Here is a 25,353-nt window from a genome sequence, read left to right on the forward strand (position 1 = left end):
ACCCGGACTCGGATAAGCGGTAGAAAATGGATGGATGGATATTATTTAACTGAAAAATTAAAAAATCCATCCATTTTCGGTACCGCTTGCTCTCACTAGGGCCGCGGGTAAATTCTAAATATGTATGTTCAAAATATATGTGAAAAATTGTAAACTGTGGAACTTTATTATCCTAATCTTTCTAGCCAGTCAGACATCAGTCATCTCATTTTGTGTTATGTCATCATTAGAAAGTCCCAAAGCTCCAGTCATTATGAGTAAGGAGGAGGAAGTTGCAAAATGTAAACTGAGAACTGAGTTAACCAATAACTATGATTTTTGCCATTTATGTGACTCATCAAAATACTCTGCAAGTGTAGTTCTACATTAAAACAAATGTAGTCACTTTTGGTGGACCTACTTCTGCATTAGTTGAATGCTTGGATTATTTGCGCATATTTGGCAGAAACGGAGAAATGAAAATGTTTTATTATATTATTTCATTAGTTAACAAACCATTTTTGGACTGATTAATAAGAGAATCATTATTTTATGTGATGAAAAATTCCATTACAGTATCGGTCAAATCCATCTAACTTATAAACTACTGTGATTTGTTTCTGATTTGAAACTGTTTTTCCCCATCAGAAACAAGTGAAATAGAAAGAATCTGTTCCAGTGTCAATTTGTTGTCATACAAAATACGAATGCACATGTGATGTTTTAAGTAACATTTTAACATGCTAATGTAGAACGTCTTATGTGTTTGTGTCGTAAAAATGACTAACGACATATTATGGGCTCACCCTTGAGTTGATGATGGAGACAAACATGCTATGAGAGGATTTCCGAGTGTGTCCAGCAGGTGAGTCTTCTTACATTAACAGCTGACTTTGTGAAGCATATTCAATTCTATTCTTGATGTATTTTCACCTAAATCCATTTTGTAGTGAGCATTAAGTACAAGATGGCCACTTTCTTATGTTATAAGTTCCATTTCCTGTTCTATGGTTATCATCACACTTCTCCTTTTCATGCTTTGAATTGAATGCCGTCCTATCACATGTAAAAGAAGAGACAGGATAATACAAACATGTACATGTCAGTTTTGCCTTTCATATCCTGTTGCTGTCACTTTTATGATAATGTCCCTGCGAGATATTCACGTAGGAGGCTGCATCATTCTTGTTTAGTGTCATGTTTACCACCTGAGTCTCTCCTCCGTTTCCGGCTAGATGGAACAGGACACTTGTGTATATAACATCTCATTTTTAATTTTTCACTTTTTCATGCGTCTCATTCCCAGCGCAGATACACTGCAGTGGAGTGTACATTTTTAGATTACATAATTGTTGAAATATTTTCCATGTAAAACACAACTGTTTGTAAAATTCACAATCAAACGTACAACATACTCAACAAATTTTTTGTAAAGTGTTTTTACATTGACAAGGCATCACAAACAGCAGCGCCGTAAAGAAAAGAACATTTGACACTAGTATAACATGTGCTTTGTCCTGTTTGATACAAATCTATCATACAAATCTCATTAGTCGTAGGTCACAATAAATACAAAAATAATTAATAAGATTAAATTCTTTTTTTTCTTTGTTATTTGGGGAAAACAACCCCTAAAAGTTCACATAATGAGTCTGATAAACAGAAACACCTGAACAAACAAAACAAAAGTAAGTGCAATCTGTCCTTAAAAGGCTTTTTTTTCTTGTTTTTTCTTTAGAAATGTATTCACATCATGTTTAGGTGCACAAGGACTTATCATGGCATCAGACATTGGTGACCCCGATGTTGGCATAAGACCTGATAGGGCTCCCTTGTGTTCTTGGTGGTGTTTGCTCTCTGGCATCACGAGGTAGGGAGCCATAGCTGCTGTGGCAACTCAAGTCTCGCCCATTGCGCGCTCTTGGGCTGAACCCTGTTGGAGGCTAGAATAGACAACCATGCATTGTTACTGCAATACAAATACACAAACCTTATACAGTGGTACCTCGGTTTCCATTATCAATTAATTCTAAAAGGTGAGACAAAAACTGAAATGTACAAAAACTAAAACAATCGAGATGGTGTGTGAGAACCGAGGCAAACTTTTGATAAAAAATCATACAAAACCTAGGGCGCTCGAAAACTGAGGTTTGAGTGTATTATAGTAACAGTGTTCCCACCTTGACAGCCCTCCTCCTCAGTGAGCCTTCATCATCAGTGTGTCGACTGGCAGACCCAGGTGACCTGCTCGGGGAGTTTTGGCGAAGAGGAGTCGGTGGCGTTCCCAAAACTAAACGCTCAAAGTCCTGATTTGCATCTACCCTGCAGGGAGACAGTGAGACATCATTGGATTGTCTACCTGTCTATCTTTCTATCTACTGGATGCATGCTTTTACCTGGCCGAGTCAATTAGATTTGTCACCTCTTCTTCAAGGTGTCTGCGAACCATGTGTTTGCTGTTGGGAATTCCCATTGTTGTTGCCAAGGTGTCGCTGGTGAAAGTGGGATCCAGTACCATGACGGCTCCATGAACACCGCTATTAACCAGACCTTCTGCAAACTCCTACATCGACACATGAGGAATGCAATGGAGGGTTACTTAATAATACTTATTTTTATGGAAAATTATATTATACACACTTTTACCTCACCTTGAGGTCAATTTCTTTAATCCATTTGACAACGCGATGAGAAGTCCAAACCAAAGGATCCACATTCTGGTGTTCACACTGTATCCGGCGGGCCTGCAGTGCCTGGCGAGAATTTCAACAAGCACTTTTCACTCAAGTGAAAGGTTCTATTTTTTACTTTCCACTCGACACACCCTGCCTGCTGTGTCGTGTGCTTTCTCACTTACGTCCTTGTCAAAACTGAGCGATTGCAGCAGCTCAATGCCCAGCAGCAAGCTGAGCTGGTGGGACTTTTTGGAGATGTTCAAGTGGCATTCAAGGTCATGGCGGGTCAGTGAGTTGAGCATGCGTCCGTCCACCAAGTGAGTGTGAAATGCTTGAGAGTACTGAGGCAAGCCCATGTCGCTGAGCCAGGCCTTGGCCACCCAGTGATGGTCCATGTCTGCAGCCTTGGACAACCTGCACAGTGGAAGTGTGACGTGTGTCAGCAAGGTGACTTGTTTCCTGTAAGGACAATGCATGGATGAATGGAACGACAATCGTGTGCATATTGTGTGTATCTGAATGGACAGATAGATGCGTATATTATGCGAGTGCACAGAGATTTTCACATTCCAGATTTAAATTATTACTTTATGGACAGATATATGCAATATATATGTGTATGGACAATTATTAATAGTATGTGAGTTGGGAAGTTGGATTAGGTAGATATAATTTGAAAATGGGCAAAGATATTTTTACATTTTGTTTGTATGTGAAGGGACAAGAAGATGTTTATATTGAGGGCCCTCAGTCATGAGGGATGCCCGCCGCAACATCTGCACATAAGCAGCCACCATTTGACGACCCCGCACCACCTGAAGCTCCAGTGTTCCACTGAATGAAAGAGCAGTGTGCAAGGCAGCATTGTCTTCCAATAATTCATTAATATCGTCCTGCAGAACCTTGATATCATTGCATAATGCTCTGTTTTCTTCGATAGGGTTTTGAACCTCCTTAAGAGCACAAGGTCACGTTTTCATTCCACTCCTTCATTTCTTCTCTTAGTTCTTTGGTTCCTCGCTCAGTGCTCTATTGTATTCCATAAGGCTTATGACATCATGATGGACCTCCGCGATCATTTGGAAGAGGTTTTTGTTCTGAAAATGAATCTGTGATTGCAGACACGCAAAATCTAGCCTTATTTTTGAAGAATCTTTCTGTTTGTGATTGCAGACACCTAATTTCTCGCACTGTAATGGAGTATGCTCTTGTATCTCATTCATCTCCTTCCTCAAGGCTTGTCATAACATCAAATCTTTGCACTTGAGAATATCTTCGAATTCTGGAACTGTTTTTTCATTCGAGGCGTCGTCCTCCTTCTTATCCGACAGCCAGACTGACCCTATTTCTGATTTTGAATCCGTAACTCCAGGGCCAGTATCAATTGACTTTGAACTTCAGCAGTTAGTCAGTTAACTTGACTTGCTAGTAGCTATCAACACTTGTAACTAGTTTATTTCAAGGAATTCGTACCTCTCGCCTATCCGAGTTAAAGTTGAGGCAGTCAAAAAGCAATTCTAATCTTGTGTTCGTGAAGTGTAGTCAGGAAAGCACCAAATAGTTCAAATTTCCAGCATCGTCAACAGAGCTCCTGCCATGTACGTCCTCCCCAGTTGACAGCGAGGGGGAAAAAAGGAGGGGAGCGCCATTTAAAATCTCTCCTAGGGCACCAGTAGCACAACTTGATGGGGGCACAGGGCTCATTATTACAATGGCTCTAAATTAAATGGAGATTGAAAATGAGATCCCATTCAGTACAGTGGAAAGTTACTCATCCTTTGCTCACCCTCTGCCATCCTCAGCCTCTCTGTAATCTTCAATGGCCAGACGCAGTTTACGACGATGCATCAAACTGGTGACACCTAAACCAAGCTCCAGGTCTTCATCTGTTAGCCCCAATAAAACCTACAAAATGTCAACACAAGCAGATGAATCAGTGCATATGTCATAATAGAATTAAAGAGTGTAGTTTTTATTCATTTGGTAGTTTACTGCAGTTGCCTTAGATCTTACCTTTCCACTCTTGACATTCTCTGAGCAGGTGCGTATGTACATGGGCATGGCCATGACAACCTCCAGCCAGGCCTGCACGGTACCTGCCCTCCAGTGGGACATGGGTGTGCTCCTGGCCAGCTCCACCTGCTGCAGGCGGTCCAGCTGCTCCTCAGGGCCGTCCGGCAAGCTGAGGCTGAGGCGTGTGGGGCTGGAGACGCTGTCTGAGTCTGGGTGAGTGCGTGAATGAGGAGGAAGTAAGGGGCGAGGGAGAGGAGGACATGTGGGTGGGTGATGTTGTTGGCAGTGTGAGTAGCAGCGACAACAGATTTCTTAAAAAAAAAAGTAAGGTAAAAACACTAAACTTTTGGGTTTTTTTTTTTTGCATTTTGTGACATTTCAACGGCTTCTCCTGCAGATGGCAGTGTGGAGCCATTACTGCTCCAAGATGAAATAAATGAATGACTACTGAGCATCATCATGATTCATCTACTTCAAATGACAAGTGTTTTAAAAGTTCACAAGAAGTAATAACTTGAACATACGGGAAGATCATCCATCATTTTTCATGATGTACATTCACCCAAGCTATTAAGTAGCGCACTAATTAAACATGATCTTTAGTAACTAATGTCACTGACCTTCCAATGGTTCAGTTAAGGCAGTGGTTCTCAATTTCCTGTCATGCAACCACTGGGGGACAGAAATGTTTCCCCCCCCCTCCCGATTTGAAATACTGATATCTATTTATTTTATCTATTTATTTACCTGTAATGTAGAGACTGAACTCAAAAGTGAAACCAGTGAAAAGCAAAAAATGGAGTGCAGTGAAGCATACAAGCGTATTTAAGAGTCAAATTGCATTCATACACGTTGGCAGGTCTGCACTAATGTTGAACGTCCTCTCTGCTTCCCACCCCCGACAGTTCACCGCGTGGGTGCTGTAAGACTTGTGTTGTGAAGAACTAATTACTACAGCTTCTGATGACAGCCTCGTGACAGCTGTTGAACTAAAAAAAAAAAGCGTGTCACTTGTCATCATTGGCGCTAACGAGTGACTCTGGGAACACTGAGTGTAGGTAGGATTGCAAGGTTTATACTTTGTGTTTCTGTGTGTTACAACTTGGGCACCTGTGGTTTATAGATACCTGTGGCTTTTTTCTCTCTAAATTTGGTGGCCGCGGCTTATGATCACGTGTGCACGATTAACAGATGCATGTACTAAAAATGTATACAACACCATTCTGGATGCTAAGCTACATTTAGAGCGCTTTAATCCACTGTGATGTTTTTAAGGAGAAGACGATTGAACTTGAAGAAGCACTGACATTTGTTTTAAGAGTTAGAGGTCACATTCAAACATGGAACCAGTGTACCTTTCTGGAACACCCAGTTTGATTGTCTTCTTGGGTCACATCACTGGGTTGACAGTCCATTGGAGGTCAGACAACAAGGGGCAGGTGTTAAGAGGTCAGGGGTCAAAGCACCAGGCACACACTATTATTGACATCATGTGTTGATTTTTCCACAGTTTCCTTTCCCTCTCTCCTCGTGTCTTGATTTGAATGCAAGCCAGAAGAAGTGCAATGATGTTTGGAAAGAGAGGAAAGAGGAAAACTTCCTTTCACAGATGGACTCACAAGGCTGAGGGACACTGGCACATATGTTAAAATGGCAGCACCCCCAGCATGAATCAGGATTAGAGCCACAAATGAACACACACACTCACACATATTAAGACAGGGAAAGAGAGGAGAGCCACATTAAAATTCAACATGACTTCTTTTTATTTTAAAATAGTCTTATTTTTCCCATTTAGTTCCTATGTGTTTTCTGTTTCTTTTTATTTCTTAACCATGCCTTGTACACATCTCAGCACACCGCTATTTTTAAATAAATTTCTTCAATGATAATAATGTTATTATTTTAAATTCTATTATGTTATCCCATTTACAAAAAGTTAAAAATAAAAATAAACAAAGAAGACTGGCTCAAACAACTGTCAAGAGAGGCTAATTATAAAAGTTGGCAAGAGAACAAAACAATAAATGCTTCATGAAATAAACTGTAACCGAGTGGTTACACATACAAATAAATGCATAATTACTTTTGTGTTGTGTTCTCATAATTTTCTGGGTTGGGGTAAATGTTCCCACACGCACACACAGCATAATCTGTGACATCTGTAGTATTGCAGGGGAACGTGACAAATACATAGTGGTAGATTAATATCAGGAGAAAAAAGATTTCCTGGGGGTGAGGTTGTGCAGGCACCGGCTCAATCCAATGAAAGGGTGGAAATAATGTCTCTCTTTGAAGAAATGCTATTAACCTTTGGCACAACGTTAATTGCTTTATCTTTGTGTGAGATCACAAGGTTACGATTAAAAGGTTTGCATGTGTCTTTGTTTAATTAGCGTCATTCAATTTGAGTTTTGTCACTTTTCTTTCAGATTTCAATTCGTTAAATTAATGTTTATGTCACATATACTGTATTCCCTCGAAGAATGGCCCCACTTGAATAAACACTGTGCCTCGATTCATCGTTGAGCGTGTCGTCCACTTGTAAAAATGGACGCCTCAGTTCAAAAATTTGATGGATGTAATAACCTTGAATATGTGTGGCACTAGATGTCGTCATCATCACAAGTCACGCGACCCTTACGTGGCATCTGTAAAGCTGGCATTTAAAATCGAGATGAAAGAGAATGTGCTGTTGCTGTACAGCAGTGATCCCCAACCCCCGGGGTCACGTCCCGGTACCGGGTTGTGGGTCATTTGGTACCAGGCCGCACAGAAAGAAAAAATCATTTCCATATTTATTTTTTTTATGTTTTATTATGAAAAGTGGCTGGATTCTCTATGTTACATCCGTCTCACTTGACGCATGTCCATTGTGCGTGTGCTAACTTTATCTCGCCGCACAGATTAGACTACTACTGTATTTTTATTTTTTCCATTTTTCTTTCACCTCATATTTGGTCTCAAATGCTGATACTATGTGGGAATGCATAAAGGTACGTTTTGATGACTTATTGAGTGCTAATGTGCACATTTGTCTCAAGTTAATTCATGCTAGCACACTGCCTTTTACCACACACGTCAAACAGCGAGCGATGTGATAATCTCTCTGGAAAAACTCCAGGCTTGAACTGGTGGATGGTGGGTCGGCATTCATTTTGTGCTTTTAATGTGAAGTTATTCATGTCTTAGTTTTACACAATACATAATAAATAAGATAAATTAGATCGCTATAATGTACAAAACCCGTGCCCCCCCAGTCCACGGGAAATTTGTGGGAACACAAGCCGGTCCGTGGGTGAAATAACGTTGGGGACCACTGCTGTACAGTGTTGGCCTCATGGAGGGCAAAAATAATATATATATAAAAAAAGAAAAATATATATTAAATGTCGTATTTAAATGTCTTATTTGTGGAACACATAAACAATATTAACTGATATTCTTTTGCAAAAATAAATGCCTCAATCCGTATTATAGACTACTGCAATTGAGTAGTTTAATGCTCATAGCCACCAGATGAGGAAATACAGTATTTTAATATACGCCATTAGTGATTTTATCATGTTAGTTTTAAAATTAAAAGCTAATTTAAAAATTCAAAATAATATTTATATATAAATGACATTTACAATTACTGTATATATTATTACATATTTATATATACTGTATATCTATAATATTAATAAGAATATTTTTCCAATTGTTGACATAAAGATCTCTCAATTGCTTATGTTTAATTACAATGAATGAGAATGTGTAAATAGGGTTTCTCCATGTGAAGTGAACAGAGTATGATATGAGTAACTGACCTCTCTTTTCTTAAACAAACAGTGTAGAGAGATGTCTCTGTTAAATAGCATGCATTCTGGGAGAGGAGCTATGATGTACAGTATATGCATGCATGGCACGATATGTCATGTATAAAAGGCTTCTATCTAAACAGATAGAAATCACATTTCCCACAATTCCTGTTGGGCCTCACGTTGCTAGGGAACAAACTGCTCTGCATGGAAAGGTCATTCCGCTAAAAGAGACTCTAAAATCAGTTTTCCTGGCTATGCTTTTGGGATGGATTTGAGGGGTTTCTGCAAGTCAGCCCACAGGAAAACTCTTCTCATCATGGCAGTGTGGGAGGAGAGGAATGAACCAAGCAGGACAGTAAACAGGGGGGTTAAAGGAGGGGTTACATATCAAAAATAAGAAAAGGCATTCAGGACAAGGACACATTTACACACACAAAGTGCACATCAACTGCAGTTATTTACACGTACAGCAGTCCTTCAAGTTTCCAGTTGAGTGAAAGTCAAAATGTAGAACATCGGAAAGGTCCAACAACAAAACCGTTGTTCGCCATGTTGTCATACTCTATTTACAGTATTGTACATACATACATACAGGTGCAATTTGCTTGTTTGGATTCTCCACCCTGTCTGGCAGCTTGACACACACACACACACACACACACACACTTGTACACCTTCATACATGCTCAGCAACGCCGTCTGATCACTTCCACAGAGGCTTTTTACCAGTCGGCGTCCTCTTCTATGTAATAATCAGGTGTTGCAGTACCGTCAAACAAACCGGGGTCCAGGGACTTGCGCTGCTTTCCCCGAGAAAAGACACGTGACAAAGAGCCAAGGCCCATCTTTTCTTTCTTCTTCTTACACTTCGCCATCTCCAGATCTTCTAGAGACTGAAGCACAGAGGAAAGGGAGAAACAGGGTTTACAAAAAAAGAGCAGGTAAATACAAAGACGCATGAAGTGATGAGCCTTTTGACAAAGAAAGACAAAGCAGTTCCACCAAGCAGTACACGTAAGCCGAGGTCACAACCGGACTTACGATTTTTTGGCTGTGATTTGTGGTGTTCACCAAATCGCTGCATTTTTTTTTGGCTTGTGGAGAATGTAGTTGTGGTGACCATTAAAGAGTAAGATCACCGCGCCCCCAATGTACAAACTGTAAGTCTAACGTGAGCAACAAAATCTGAGGCTGCTCGGATGTACGGCTGTCGGATTATTTGTACAGCCAACGCACCTAAGTTGTAAGACCAACGGCAACCTTGCAACAAAAGTACAGACTTTGCGTTCCATGTGGGCTTTGTATGAAGGCTGCAAGAACTACGCACGAGCTGTATGTTGTGCATACCAACAACAAAAGATCCATACCAGAAACATGATGATGACATGATGGTTCTGCACATGGTTCCCCACAACAAGGGGCATTACAGTATTTACCAGTGCACATTGTCTCACACCAGGAAATAAACGGTGTCACTGTCTGCAACAAACTTCAAAGAAGACGGCTTTTTTATGTGGAACAACTGACAGTTTGTGTGGATCTTGTGAATGATTGTGACTGAGCTACAACTCGGTAATTAAAGTCTACACACGACGGCTTCATTGCTTAAAAAACAAAACTTTTTCGTGCATGAAGCTTCTGCTTGAGTCGGCATTTTGGCCGCTATATGCGGTCAGATATTGACCAAGGGATACAAAATGGGTGGCCGCTGGCCGTGTTAGACAGGTGACCGCTATACACAGGGTCTATAACACGCAAATTTCCTGCGGGGGATTTTTCAGTGGCTGCTATAGGCAGGTGGCCGTTCTATAATGGTGGCCGCTAAGACAGGTTTGACTGTATATATCAGGGGTCACCAACGTGGTACCCGTGGGCAACAGGTAGCCCCCCATGACCACATGAGGTGCCCGCAAGCCTGCTTTTCATTCAGGTTTTCAGTTAATAATGAAAGAACAATAGAAAGTAGTGCATTCTGAAATACAAAATGTGAGTTGTGGACACCAGCATTTTGTTAATGTTCTGGTAAAACAAGCATATTGGCTTTGTTTGGGTTTAAAATAAGCTCTGAAAATAAATGTTCCAAAAATGAGTAGCTCTTGGCCATTTTCATTTTGTAAAAGTAGCTCTCACACGGAAAAACGTTGGTGACCCCTGATATATATATATATATATATATATATATATATATACAGTATATATATTTTTTCAATTTATGAACATAAATGGTCAACAACCATACTTAATATGTGAAATATATCAGGGTTTTTTCCCCTAATGACGCTTATTAAAAGACTTCACAGGCATGTAGATCGTCTTTATTCACCAACCGTGACCTTACACAACACATGCGCAGATTCGCCACAGGCGCATCCGTCATATCCGTAAATAAATATAAATATCCGTCACGTAAATAACAATATGCACTGCAACAGTAATCAAATATAAATATACAGTATATTACAATAGAGAGATAGTAAAGAGAGGGGAAAAAAACAAATATACATTGACAAATACAAATATACAGTAGATACAGTAAACCATATCAAACAAAGTCATAGGCAACCCAGCAGCTTTATATATCCGAGTTTTCGTGCAATTGATGCACTCTCGCCAGGGCTGGGCGATTTTGGTAAAAATCATAATCACAATTAATTGAACGTCCAACTTCGATTTTGGTTAATGTTCGATTATCCCACTCTCAGCTATTTCTTCTGTTAATATTTGTATAATTTTGAAACAAGTGAAACGAATATACACATGAACAATTTTGGGTTATTTATTGGAACAATCGAACTGAAAACACACAACCAGAATGAAAATCTTTTGTTAAAAAAATTCACATTTGAATTTCCTAAAAAATGAGAGTAAAAAAATGTTATTTCTTGCAAGAAAAATAAATATATATGCTTATACAGAATAAAATTAATTAAAATTCAATGCAAACAAAGCAAACATGGGGGAAGTGAGTGAACCAAAATAACCGACACAGCTCTAAATGTTGGTTTCGGTCATTTTTCAATTAATTGCCCAGCCCTAACTCTCGCCATACGGGCAACACACGGCTGACTTGCTTAACACGCATATCAAAAATACAGTATCTACAGTAAATGTGCGTTTGCTACACTAATTAGGTATGTGGGGTGCGCATGTGGTGCACAACACACATACGGAGTATGCAAGTGCGATGTTATGGAAAAATTTACATTTTGCCCAAACCTGACACCAGAAAAACGTACGAAAAACAAGTTAGCCGTACAAAAATGAGCACATCACACGCGCGTCCTTCGTGCGTTTCTTGCTCGTAAACCAGCTGCCGTAGGAGTCCGTACGAACGGTTGTGACCTAGGCTTTAGAGTCACTCTGGTACACCATTTTTAAGTAGTAAATTGTAGTTTATATTAACTTAGCTTGGGGATCATGTACAGGGGTGTGAAAAAGTGTTTGCCCCCTTCCTGATTTATTTTTTATAAAATACATCTTGATGACCCCCAAGAAAACACTCTGTGGTCTGACGAGACAAAAGTTGAACTTTTTGGAAGGTGTGTGTCCCATTACATCTGGCATAAAAGTAACGCCGCATTTTAGAAAAAGAACATCATACCAACAGTAAAATATGGTGGTGGTAGTGTGATGGTCTGGGGATCTTTTTGCTCCTTCAGGACAAATGGAACCATGAATTTTGCTATCTGTGCCAGCCATCTGTTTGTGACCTCAAGATGAAACAAACTTGGGTTCTGCAGCAGGACAATGATCCAAAACACACCACCAGCAAGTCCACCTCTGAATGGCTGAAGAAAAACAAAATGAAGACTTTGGAGTGGCCTAGTCAAAGTCCTGAACTGAATCCTATTGAGATGCTGTGGCATGACCTTAAAAAGGTGGTTCATGCTCAAAAACCCCCCAATGTGGCTGAATTACAACAATTCTGCAAAGATGAGTGGGCCAAAATTCCTCCACAGTGTTGTAAGAGACTCATTGCAAGTTATCACAAACGCTTGATTACAGTTGCTGCGGCTTAGGTTAGCACCAACCAGTTATTAGGTTTAGGCTGCAATCACTTTTTCACACAGGGCCATGTAGGTTTGGATAATAAAATGTTTCATTTAATAACGCCATTTTGTGTTCAGTTGTGTTGTCATTGGCTAATATTTAAATTTGTTTGATGATCTGAGCCATTTAAGTGGGACAAACACACAAATAAGAAATCAGGAAGGGGGCAAACACTTTTTCACACCAATGTAGATGTTGACCATGGTAAGGAGATTATTTTCATCCAGAGGAGATTTAGGACAGCAAGAAAAAGGGGCACTGCCGCCAAGCAGAGACTGTGGATTATAATACAGAAGTGTCCAGAGCTAAGGCACAGCAGCAGGGCAAGTCAACGTTGTTATGTTGAATTATTTTTGTCATTTCTAGTCACATATGAATGTTACAATGATGTGGCTAGGATGAATCTGCCCAATTATTATTATTTGCCCAGATGTTCAACAAACATAATTAAGAATATCTTGTATAGTGCTTCTACCTTCAAGATACTCAAAACGCTTTGACGCTGTTATCACATTTACCAACCTATGACACACCATCAGGAGCAACTGCAACTTCAGTATCTTGCCCAAGGATACTTCGACAGGAGGATGGAGGATCGAACCAGAAACCTTCAGGAGACGACCACTCTACCACCTGAGCCATGTCGCCCCCAGCAATAGCAACATTGTGCCAAAATCCATCTATTGCAAGTAAATCAATATGATAATTATTTAAATATATAAGTATGTATAGTATTTAAATATCTAATGCTATAAAAAACATGTAGTTAATGTCTGCTTTAGTAGAAGTACACAAGTTCATTGGAAGTTTGCCTATTCAAATTAGCATCATATGGATTGGTTGTTTTAGCATTGTTGTCTTGTTAAAGGCCTTTACGATATTAAGGTTAAATGCCATACTTTAGAATGCTGTTTTAGTGAGACTAACTCAAAGCAATGCAGCAATAGGAATTTTAATTTACAGTTTCTCATATTGTGCTCATATTGTACGACCGTGTAGATCACATGTGTCAAACTCGTGCCCTGGAGGGCCGAGACGCTGCAGGTTTTCTCTCCAACCAGTTTCTTCAGCAGGTGATTTAATTGATGAGCTCCTTCCCTCAAATTGAAGGTGTTGATCATTAAAATCACCTGCTTTAGTGACTGGCTGGGAAGAAAACCTGCAGTGTCTCTACCCTCCATGGCACGAGTTTGACACCCCTGGTGTAGATGATATAAGCTGATCTTCCTAAGAAAAAAAAAGTCTGAAAAAAATGCTCTTTCACGGCATTTTGGGTCCAGAGATTTATACATACAAACCAAAAGGTGGCGCCAAACGACTTCTCCCCAAGCAAGTCTGAATTTTTCTTCCTGTCACTCACACACACCTGGAGAGATGCAGCTGGGACACAGAAGCCCACTAGAAAAAAGGGTCTCAAAGGTTGTTAGCCAGCTTGCAAACAACAGAGGAGGAGTTACGTTGCTAGTTTTAAGATAATGGTGATCAGAGTGAAGCAGAGTTATCAAACAATCATGAAATAAATATGATTTCGCTGACACTGAAAACGGTCTTGAAAACGAGGAGTTGTCTTATATTCAGGGTCGTCTCATATTCAAATCAATACAGTTGTATATTTTGGAATTAAGTTGCACTGTAGAATACTGCTTGGTGGAAATGGTTAAAAGCACACAAGAGGCAGCCTTAGAATGAGCACAAAGACGGCATCAGGCCAAATGATGACAACCAGCACACATAAACAATGGCAGACATTTCAGTGCGACCAAAGAGGAAATGGGGGCAGTGTCTTACATTGCAGAGCGAGTGAGTCCGATGACGTGGAGAGTTGACGTCACTAGGTGTGGACGACCTGTCTCCCTCAGCTGCTGAGGCTTCGGACATGATGGAGGGCTGACGCGAGTGGCACGGGCTCAACCGCACAGCAGCCACTAAACGGAGGGGAAAAAAGCTTCATTTTTACAGGTGGGCTTCCACACTGAATGGAACAAATTGGGAAAATGCGTTTTTTCTCCAGTGAATATATGAGTCAGAATTGACATCCTTTACAGACATAACGACATATAATACCAAATCAAAAGCCTGAAATTACCTGCAATCATCTGCAGTTGCCAGGCAACAGTGAGTGTGCATAGACCAGTGAGACAGATATGTACACATTTAGCAACTGTTATTTACACCTTTTCTTTGATTATTTTCTGTTTGTTATGTGTTTTAAGCAAGTATTAGGGTGAAATCTTAGTTCAGTGACTTCAATGCTAAGCTGCAAACTCCCTGACCAGCTGCACAAAATAATAGTACAATCATATAGAGCATAGGGGTACACAGATTGCCATAGGGGGTATGTGAATAAAAATTTAAAGCGGCTTGACTACATTAGCGCCAAACACTGAGATTTACGTAATGTTATCGAATGCCTCATGTGAACAGCCACAGCACAGGTAGTAGCTAAGTACAGTGCAAAAAAAGGGTGACGGCAGTGAAGTTGTTCATTGTTGTGTGTGCGTTAGATGAAAAGATAAGTAGGTTTGATGATGACGTTGTGCATTTAAAGTGTTTAATCATTACGTTTTTTCCAGATCATTATTATTGTGTGCTAAATGAGAGCTGGTTATGGTGCTGTTATTAACTAGTGTGTTTTCTGAGCTGTGTGAGCCTGTCATTGTTTGTTGAATGGATGCACTGACTATACTAGAAAGCCCCCAGTTTTGCACGTGGAAGTAAATTTATGCTTTCACGAATAATGTGTCTTCTTCGGGTGTTGCGGTCGCTTTGTTCAACGGTCCTTGGACAAACCATGTGTGACGCAGATTGAGACTTATGTGTATGACTTTCTCCAACGCTGTACAGACAGATGGATATTTTCTATTCTTCCTTTCACCTCGTACTTGCTCGCAAATGTTAATGCAGTGCGTAAATGCAGAGAGGTGAGCTTTAATAATGCTAGCTCTGTGCTGCTGTGCATTTTTGCTTGGTGCATAATCTTATGCTATGTGTGCTCATATGTCCATTTGACTCAGTAATAAGCTTCGTATTTGACTTCATTTCCTTATTGATTTCTGTACGTTATGTGCCTTTGTTTTCATAATTCTAATTATTACATACCATGTTCTTGCGCACAAAGCATAGAAAAACAGCAAAAAGATCACAGTTCACTACATCTCACGACAGATTGTCACCATTTAATATAATGTAATATATAATTAATAATAATAATCATTCATGGGGTGCACGGTGGTCTAGTGGTTAGCATGTTGGCCATCAGTGAGGAGATTTGGAAGACCTGGGCACTCCGATTTCCTCCCACATTCCAAAAACATGCAGCTCTGAAGGGCTGGTCTCTGTGTCCCTGAGGGGTGTATGTGTGTGCATGGATATGATGGGATGTATGTGGATGACAGCTAACGATGCAATTAAAATTGGGGGACAGCTGAAGTATGGTGGGCCCCTCACCTGCCCAGCCCCCCCAAACCCTAAGTGTCTATTGTGCGATTAAAATTGAGGGTCGACACAGTCAGAGGCACGCCAGGGGCTAAGGAGCCTCCGCAAGGCAACTCCACTCCCCCGCCACGACCGACCAGAGACCACACCCAAAGTCCTATATGTATGTGAACTGGTGCAGCGGAACAGGGAGGACGAGGGCCCCACATGCCCACCCCCCAACACCGCCCAAACCGAGCGGGGAGGACTCAGGACACATGACCGACAGACCACTCGCCAACAGGCTTGGGCAAGCTACGGGCCGTTTGACACACCACAGGCCCTACCCGGCCCGCCAGGACGCCCAGTCTGGCCAGAGACAGTACCCTCAGCTCCCCCAAAACCCTCTGTTTTAAATTAGTAGCCTATGTGTGCAGTTGAAAAATAAGACATGGCGTTTTAATATAATGTCATAATATATTTAATAATATATCAAAGATGTTTCATTGTGTGGTTTATGTTTTTTAAGTGTGCAGGAGTAGGGGGTAAATGTCTTCCAGTCAGATGTCTGAAGTGGTACACGACTGTGAAAAGTTTGGGAATCACTAACATAGAGTAAGTATAAAAATAAATCTTGTTATGGCATTTCAGCTGTGCATGTGTCTAAATGTAGCGTCACATCCTGAAAAGAGCTCTGCACTGATTCAAAGGCTTCTGACTATTTCGGCATTTTCCCCAACCACAGATCTCGACCACAATCACAGATCTGTTTGCTGACACCAATGACTTGATTACCATCTGACGGGAGCAAATAACTTGTCAAAAAAACGAGTTAGGACTCCCAACAATCACTAGACAAGCTAATTGTAGCCAAAGTCCAAACTTTAAGGCTATTGACCACCAACAAAATGAGCAGAAAAATGACTTCTGCCACAGCGAATGCAGAGGTAGAGGATGGTGAAGAGAGCCAGGAAGCAGGTACTCTCCAAAAAGTAATGATGTTGAACAACATGGGAAACAGTCTGAACGACATTGGAGGCACGTTGGATGACATTAAGTGCTTAACAAAACACATTAAGGAAGTGAAGAATTATAACGCATCGCTTTGCAAACAACTGGATGGGCTGGAAGAAAACGTGGTTGGGCTGGAAGACAAAGCAGATGCTTTAAAGAATCAAAATGATGAAAAGGATTGGAAGTCTTAGCCAGGGGTCCCAAACTCGCAGCCCATGGGCCATTTGTAGCAGGCTGAATCCTATTTTGTGGCCCGTGACTTGACCTCAAAGAGTAGTGTAATTGCTGCCCGTGACATCCGGGCAAATTCATTACTTACAGGAGCAAGTAAACAGCAACACTTAACTAACAGTGGTGTTTATCACATTGAGACGGGGGATGCTATGGATTATCAATACAACCTCGCTTTGTATCATTTTTAAAATTATTATTAAAATATAGCCGCTATAAACTTCTAGTCCAGTCCCTTCTCAGCGAGACGAGTCACCATTTTACATGTCATCTAGGAGGAGCTCCTCACCAGAATGGCAGAAAATGGGCAGAAACCACAGAAGATGAAATGAAAGAAGAAGAAGAAATAACAAATAAACCGGGCTTAATAGCAGACTCTGCCGGTGAAGTTAAATGGAAAGATCAGCTAGCATAGTCAAAATCAAAGGTATGGACTCACTTTAGCGTTTATAGCATGGACGAGACAACGCTGACTTTGCAGTATGGATGAAGTGTCCGACAAACATAGGACACACAGGCGGCATGACAGACATAAAGAGCAACCTTGTTCGTCACCACGCTCATGGAGAAAACTGCCCAGTAAAGAAATATTTGGTATTCAAATGCTATATGTTGTGCTAGTCAATCAAGAGACGTGTGTTTAGCTTATGTCCTTTATTGTCAAAATTGTCGTGTTGCTTAATCTTCTCTCTTTCCAGCGAATATGTTACTACTGCCATACAACACTAAATAGTTATTTTTGTTATGCTTCTATTTCAGAGTTGCTCGACATGAGAGACATGAGATGTTGAGTTTTTTGAATGAGTTTAAAACAGTGTCATTCTTTGTCAGACACCTAAACAAAAATCCTGTTTACACTTGTGTTGCACTCATTCATTTTGCGGCATTGCTGCTTGTATTCTGGTTAAAATATGCTGTAAAAATTTCATTCATTTTCTATACTGTTTGTCCTCATTCGTGCAACAGGTAAGCTGGAGCCTATCCCAGCTGAATGCAGCAAAATACAAACTATGGATTTCTTTTTTTTGTGTCACCCTATTATCGTTATTGTGAGCCATGTATCGCATTGTGAGGTACCCCATCCCCAATCCTCGATGTGGTCCAGTCTCACCCAGACTCTACCTCCAGTGGCCCCCAGTGAAATTGAGTTTGAGACCCCTGGTCTGAGCACATGAACAATGTGATTGTGACTGGACTACTCATTACACACAGGTCTTATGCCAGGGCAGCTGATCACATAGGAGAACAAGATGATGTTGCTTCAACAGAGCAACACGTCCATACATACATGCATTCCAATGTACGGCAGCGTCATCGTCATAAAGCTCACCAACCAAAAAACAAGGTGGCAATGCTGGGAAAGAGAAGGAAGCTTAAAGGAACAAACGTCTACCTAAATGAGCATCTGACAAAATGCTATGCCAACATCACCAAGGAAACACGCAATTTAAGGAAGCAGGGGAAACTGTTACAGCGCCAACTGCAAAATCTACATCAAGTTAAATGGAGGGAACGGTGGGAGGCCAAGTAATTGTTGTCAAAGACATCAAGGAACTGGACAAATATTGCAGATGACATCGTCTTGATGACAAGAAAACACACAACTTACAAAGACTTGATGAGGCTTGAAGTCATTAAGAATCAACAATAACTCTACAATAATAACAATGTATATGCTATTTTTATGCCTTAATATTTATCTTGATTCATTTTACTTTTGCCTTATCTATTTTTACACATTTTTTTATTATTCTTATACTATATAATTTTAATGCTGGTACTCTGAGTGGACAGCAAAGTAAGAATTTCATTGTACAGGGAAACGTGTTTCTTTACTGTGCACATGACAATAAACACTTTGAATCTTGAATGTATGCCAACTTCAGTAATATTAAGCAATATATTTGAATATACAGAGATTGAGCTTGACCAATTAGTTATTACTTAGCCGATATTCAAAAATCACTCAAGAATTGTGCAATTCACTCAAAATTTTTACTCCAGTATTTATAAATCTATTCTCAATGTCTTGCTTTACTTATAATTATTTAATGTCCCCACAATTTGTATTTGGTTTTTTAACGCCTATTTGAACTAACGTCTATTTTATTAAAGTTTAATCTTACATTATCCTTATTTTAACATTTCATGTCTTCCTTTGCCTTCACACTACATAAACACCTTCCCTCTTTTCCCGCAGCAAGCAAACAAGGTGAACAAAATTAAAATGACAAAATGTTAGCAAACTAAATATTGGTGTGAATGAACTATCACTAATCGACATGGAGAAGGGATAGGATTAAATAAGGTCTGCTTCTTCCTACTTTTGAATTGTGCAAATAAGTCCATGTATTGTTCCTTAATGGAGCTTGTAAGAAAACACATACTGTGAACCATACAATAACATACCATATCATACCATGTCTGCATTAAAGCCACAGACAACACTGAATCAAACAATTGTGGTTTCTAGAGGTCTCTTAGAATAGTTGACTATTCAACGGTTTGATTTGAAGGAGTCTGATTTGACTATCAATCTGGCCATCGAATCGTATGAAAATGTCACGTGATCAAAATCGTACCATCCTGTCCATATGGGGTGCCCACAGCTGCTGCTGAGCAATTCATTTTTACATAGAATGTCTGCGTTTTTGTTATACATAGCCAATTTTGATACGAAATCATCCTAATTTGTGTTAATAAAGAATTTAAAATGCTGTGTGTGTTTAACAGAAGAAGCATTAATAAAGTGACCCACTTCAGTGGCACAGTCCAAAGGAGCTGAGGTGAGCGCTATGATGATCTTCAGCATTGAAGGACTCATTGGCTCATAAAGGCTATTAAAAAAATAATAAACAATGTGGAAGTATTTTGGAAGGTTAATGTTAACCCCAAGAATGTAAAGCGTAACTTGTGTCAGCAGCTTCTTGCATATTATGTGACAACAACCGACATGGCATGGCTTATCATTTATCTAAACAGGTAAAGCTGCTATTGCAACTTAATTTTATATCCTGACTCTGGATTCTAATCCAAGAAATGAGTCTGCTAACTGAGAGTTTTGGCAAGCTGTTCTTTTTGAAGCCATGTTGGTCCTATTTTATGTGCACTTTTCTAATGTGTGATATGACCGTGTTACGGTTTTGTTCATCTTGATCTCTGTGCGGCTAAATAAATATAAGTACTGTTGTTGCACACCTACCATGTTTATTTGTTTATCTGAGTGTTTCAGCTTTTTTCTTTGAGGCGGAAAAGTCGCAAAAAGATCTGTTCATTTGTAGGGAACCCCGTTAGCTGTGCTCTAAAAAAAGAAAAAAAAAAGAAAAACATTCAACAATTAGTCGACAAAGTCGAAAATCGAACAAATCAGATTTGGCTATAAAAATCCTTAGTCTGAGACAGCCCTAGTGGTTTTGCTTATTTTCCTGTGGTGTTAATCGGTATCCATCAATATACACATCGTAAAGGTTTTGGTGATGCCAAGACAAGTGGAAGGTAAGGTCGGTCAGCTTAACAAAGCACATGGATGATGGCTAACAGCACGCTTACAAGAGCAGATGATGTGAATTGGAGGGGCGCATGCCACCGCTCAATGAGCTATCCCGCCTTCCTACCTTGTCTGTCGGTGGGATGTCCTGTGTGAACGTAGAGAGTCTGCTGACTCTGTCTGATTGCAGCGGTGAGGGGGAGGTCTGCCTGCATCACCCACTCCTGGTTGTTGCCGTTGACAACTGTCTCGGTGGGCATTGCCAGCGAGTGACGTTTGGGCACATCCTTGGTCAGGGTGGCTAACGACTGTTTGGCCTTGAGAGAAGTAAAAAAGAGATACATTACTCAGAGTGCATGTTCATGTTGAGTTACTGTATGTATCCAGAAGAGTGAACAGGTATACATGTACGATGATCCACTGACATTTGATGGGGTCTTTATCCAAAAAGAATTTGGCTCTTCATCTAAATGTAAGGTGGTACTTTTTCGCAACAAAACAGTCTCAAAAAGACAGGTTGTTTTATATGCCGATCACTGATGTTGAAAATATGATTCATTTTGTCTTTTTTCTTGGATTTTGGCTTAATTTCTTTCCCCAAAACAGGTAATAAAAAAGCAGTTCAGTACATTTAGTGCTGTCTTATATTCAGCTCAATCAATATGGCCATTTCCTAAGTGTGCACATGTCTGACTTACTGTTTCTGCTGGTTATCTAAATGGTTGATTTTTCAGGAGCAACGATGTTGATCTACATGTCTAGTTTCTTATTTTTCAGACAAATTTTATGTATATTAGATGGCATTTTACCTTGACAGCTTTTGACTGTCACCTTGCCACTGGGTGGCTGATCTGGTAGATCTATCAGGTCTATCAGATTGGCCACGTCTAGGAAGAACAGCTGATAAGTAGAACATCACAGTGCTCAGGTGACACTTCTGAGGAAGACTGCAAGTGTCAAGCTAAAACCACCTTTAACCCTCTGGGATCTCTTTAATTTACTACCCTTTGAGGTCTCAAGACAAAAGGACCAAGGACAAAAAAGTCTACTCCCAAAACCTGATATAAAAACAGATTAATATTTTTTTCTACTTTTTTTGCTCAGCTCTCTCAATCAACTTGAGTTCTAATCAAAAATACCATGTAAATATTTTATTATTTTAATATACCTAAAACTGAATCTGGAAATAATACAATAAACATCTATTCAATAAAAAGACAAAATAAAGCTATTCAAGCTACATTGTTTAATGTCTTTTAATGTATTTCAGTTCAATCACAAATGATCATGTATAACATTGCCATTAGAACATCAATTTTGATTAAAAATTTGAATGAACAAGCCAGATAAAAAGAGATTATGGTACTTTTTGTGGTCTGTGTAAAGAACGCTACTGCTCAACCACTCAGTTTTAATAAGACCTAGAATTGGGTGTTCTCATTTATGTGGTTATACACTAAAAAGCTTTTAAAAGGTCTATAATGAGCCCCACAGTGGCCTAGTGATAAGCATGATGACCTGACGGTCAGGAAATACATGGTTCGAATCTTCGTTTCAACATGTCTGTGTGGCATTTGCACGTTTTCTCTGAGTACTCCGGCTTCCTCTCACATTCCAAAAACATGCACATTAGGTAAATTGCAGACTCTAATTTGTCCATAGGTGTGAATGTGAGTGGGAATGACTGTTTGTCTATGTGCCCTATGATTGGCTGGAGACCAGTACAGGATGGTGTTTTAAACCAAGCCTCAAGTGTTGGTTTGTGCATGAATGATCTTATGCAAAGCAGGAGGGTGCAAATCATCACCAACACAGTCAACCAGCTGGCTGGCAATCACCACTTCATTACAACGGTCAAACAATCATCAATCACAAGGTGTGACATGCAAAACAAAATAGAATCACAACCCTTCATTAGCAGTTTGAATATTGATGCTCTCTTTTGGTAGCACGTTCCCGTTAATCACACTGGCAACCTTTGGGATCACTGACTGGGTTCAATTAGGGTAAACCTGGGATTAGGCAAACACATGCAGCTAAGGAGGGGCTTTAGAAGACAACACGATTAAGGGAAGCTTTCCAAGGATCAGAAAGGGGTTAGAGAAGTTAAGTCAAAGCTAGGTGGGCTTCATCTTACCGCCATGACCCTAGTAGAGAAGTCCCTGTCCCCGAGGCGCTCAAACACCCGGTACTCCATTCTTTGATTGACACAGTTACTTATCTGAAGGAGGGGTGGAGACATTAGGGAGGCCCACACTGCATATTGAAAGGCTTTATGTGATTTAATTGCATGCAGTTTACTCAAAAAAGTGAAGACTTTCCAAAACATTTTGTTGTGGTTCCCAATAAAAGTGCAAAAATCCAACAATTCACCTGGAAATGATGCAACATTGAGCCAAGAATTGACTAGCGGTGCCACAAGTAAACCTGGTAAAACTTCAAACAAACTAAAATGATGCATAAAGCAAACAATAATATGCTACCCAAAAGCACTATACAGTTCTTTTAGACAAGAGAGGAGAAATATGACATTAGGCGCGAACACTAAAACCCTTCAGCATTTCAGTATGTGGAATCAAATTATGGAACGGATTGAGCAAAAAACTAAAAACAACATACTTACAGTAAATGAGCCATTTCAAGAAACAGTACAAGCAGTTGATGTTTACAGAGTACTAGGAATAAGGGCCCTAAACCACTGTGTACATTCAATGCTATGTCCAATCACTCTTGCACGTACTACTTATTTCTCCTTTCTTTGGACTACTTGAAGTATTACATTTTCTGTACTCACTCATGTGAAACGGAAAGGGGGTAGTATTAAGCTTTGCTTCTTCCTACTCCTTTTGGACATGTGGAACTGTGAATTGTAACATGTGATGTGTTCCAACATAACCTGTATGCATTTTCAAGATAAAATTAAACCATTACCATTACAAGGGCAAGTTAGCACAGGAAAAATTGTCAGGTTGTGGTGGACTGCTAACATTAGCAGCTACAGCTAGCATCACAGTAATCAACACTTGTTATCAGTGGTGTGTTTTATTGGTTTTACGTTTTACCATGGCTATATGACAATTCAGAAGAAGTCAAGGCACACCTGCAAACAACTATCAAAGCATCCATTAATATTACAGGGGGTAATTTATTCTTTATACATGTATGGCCATTAAAATGCTAAAATTGTACTTACAAATATTGCCTGTACAGTTAATAAAGGTTTAATAACACTGTCAGCTTTGACTTCTTGACAGATTACTTGAATTTTTATTGTTTATTATAGGAAAAATAGTGTGAATAAATTGAAGGTAGACCATTATGTTTTCCAATGAATTTCAAGTCATTAATGAATCATGAATGATGTTTAATATAATGTGGCATATACAGGAGGTGGGAATAGAGCAGGGGTCTCCAACTTACATCACTATTAAAGCTACTTTGACAAAAAGAAAGGAGATGTGAGCTATTTGTGTTTTATTAATATGATCGGAACCATTTCAGTTGAACTACATTTACAAAGCCGATCTCCACTCAAAACAGTGTGATCATTGTAATAATGTTATTTTGTTATTTTGTTATTTTGTAATTAAATAGAGGCATCGTGTCTGACTTGAAGGGTTATAAACATTTTGGAGCCAATATTCTTTGACCCTTGGTGAGGTACTCAAAATCGGGTGGCGAGCTATTGGTAGCAATTCATGGATGCGTAGAGCTCCACTATGCTCTCTGTGTGCCGCGGAAACTGCCGGATTGTGACTGCTTTGGGAAGGGGCGGACCTCTCCGCAGCACCGGCTGCTGCTCAGTGAGAACACAAACTGCAGATCAATACGTGCTTTTAAGCCCCCAAATACCAGAAAATTCTCAAATGACTCCAGAAAAAGTCGCTAAATTTGCCGCGAGTCACTTTTGAGAAAATATGTTGCAAGAGGGTTTGGAATGTCATCAGATTTAGCGACAAAGTCGCCAAGTTGTCAACACCGGAAGTGATGCAAAATGCCTCTGGGTCACATGGTTGAAACCCTGCAATAGAGGGTGCTGATTCAAATTTGTAGTTCTGCTCTCCTGAATGCCATGCTGTGTATTGATCACCACATGGTTCTTGGTTGGTGTGTCTTTGAATGCAAAATGAACACAATGAAGTTCCACAAAACATTGTAGAGAGGTGGTGGATGGCCCAAAGAAGCATTACATTTTGGTGTAGATTTGAGGAATTCCTTCACTTTTTGCCGTTTGAGCCACTAGGAAATCAATAGTTAATTTCACTGAAGAATCAGAATGGTAATGCCTTTTGTCATCTTCCATAAAACAGGAAGTCGCAAACCAGTGATAACCATAAATATGGTATATTGTCCAATACTATGTGGTTCAGAAATGATAATTTTCTCTATCTCCCATCTCACCATGGCCAATTCAGCCTCCAGCTCTTTGATGCGGTTTTCTTTGAGGTCAAGCTGAGTGCGAAGAATCCCCGTGTGCTCGGTGGCTTCTTTGGTTTGCCGCCGCAGGTCCCACTTCTCTCTCTCCAGCATGTCTTTCTCTTTGGCGAGAGCCTTCACTGCATCCTCGCTCTCCTGGTGGAGACAGACTAGAGCCTGAAGTTGTTGCAGACATCACAAAAAACTTCAATTCTCTCAAAAGGTGCATTCTTGTTGAAAGATATTATCACTGACTTGATGACCATAA

General features: G+C 40.0%; 2 protein-coding genes across 3 annotated transcripts in view; both read right to left on the bottom strand.

The window, feature by feature from the left end:
• Positions 1-991: 991 nt before the first annotated feature.
• LOC129178927 (kazrin-A-like) lies at positions 992-5,128 on the bottom strand. Its single transcript, XM_054771629.1, has 8 exons — positions 5,116-5,128; positions 4,668-4,978; positions 4,441-4,559; positions 2,837-3,068; positions 2,631-2,732; positions 2,376-2,542; positions 2,160-2,301; positions 992-1,922 (listed from the first exon to the last, which is right to left on the bottom strand). Exons 1-8 carry the CDS (start codon positions 5,126-5,128, stop codon positions 1,764-1,766), a joined length of 1,245 nt encoding a protein of 414 aa, XP_054627604.1. The 3' UTR covers positions 992-1,763.
• LOC129190005 (kazrin-like) overlaps positions 4,830-25,353 on the bottom strand; it is a 209,756-nt gene continuing 189,232 nt past the window's right edge. The window contains exons 7-11 of one of the 2 annotated variants that reach the window (XM_054792293.1): positions 25,071-25,262; positions 22,807-22,890; positions 20,797-20,986; positions 14,312-14,448; positions 4,978-9,366 (exon numbers count right to left, since the gene is read on the bottom strand). In XM_054792293.1, the coding sequence (XP_054648268.1) occupies positions 9,196-9,366; positions 14,312-14,448; positions 20,797-20,986; positions 22,807-22,890; positions 25,071-25,262 (774 nt within the window). In that variant the 3' untranslated portion in view covers positions 4,978-9,195. Of the gene's footprint in view, positions 9,367-14,311; positions 14,449-20,796; positions 20,987-22,806; positions 22,891-25,070; positions 25,263-25,353 lie in introns of both variants that reach the window. The other variant, XM_054792302.1, reaches the window with a different exon arrangement.

This window comes from Dunckerocampus dactyliophorus, chromosome 1, assembly GCF_027744805.1.
Source record: "Dunckerocampus dactyliophorus isolate RoL2022-P2 chromosome 1, RoL_Ddac_1.1, whole genome shotgun sequence".
Taxonomy (NCBI): Eukaryota; Metazoa; Chordata; class Actinopteri; order Syngnathiformes; family Syngnathidae; genus Dunckerocampus; species Dunckerocampus dactyliophorus.

What these genes read in the sequence shown, in the direction of transcription:
- LOC129178927 (XM_054771629.1), bottom strand. An exon ending in AGAATGTCAAGAGTGGAAAG is followed by an intron (nt 4,560 to 4,667) that starts GTAAGATCTAAG and finishes GACATTTTGTAG; the next exon opens with GTTTTATTGGGGCTAACAGA. An exon ending in GAGGCTGAGGATGGCAGAGG is followed by an intron (nt 3,069 to 4,440) that starts GTGAGCAAAGGA and finishes TCCACTGTGCAG; the next exon opens with GTTGTCCAAGGCTGCAGACA.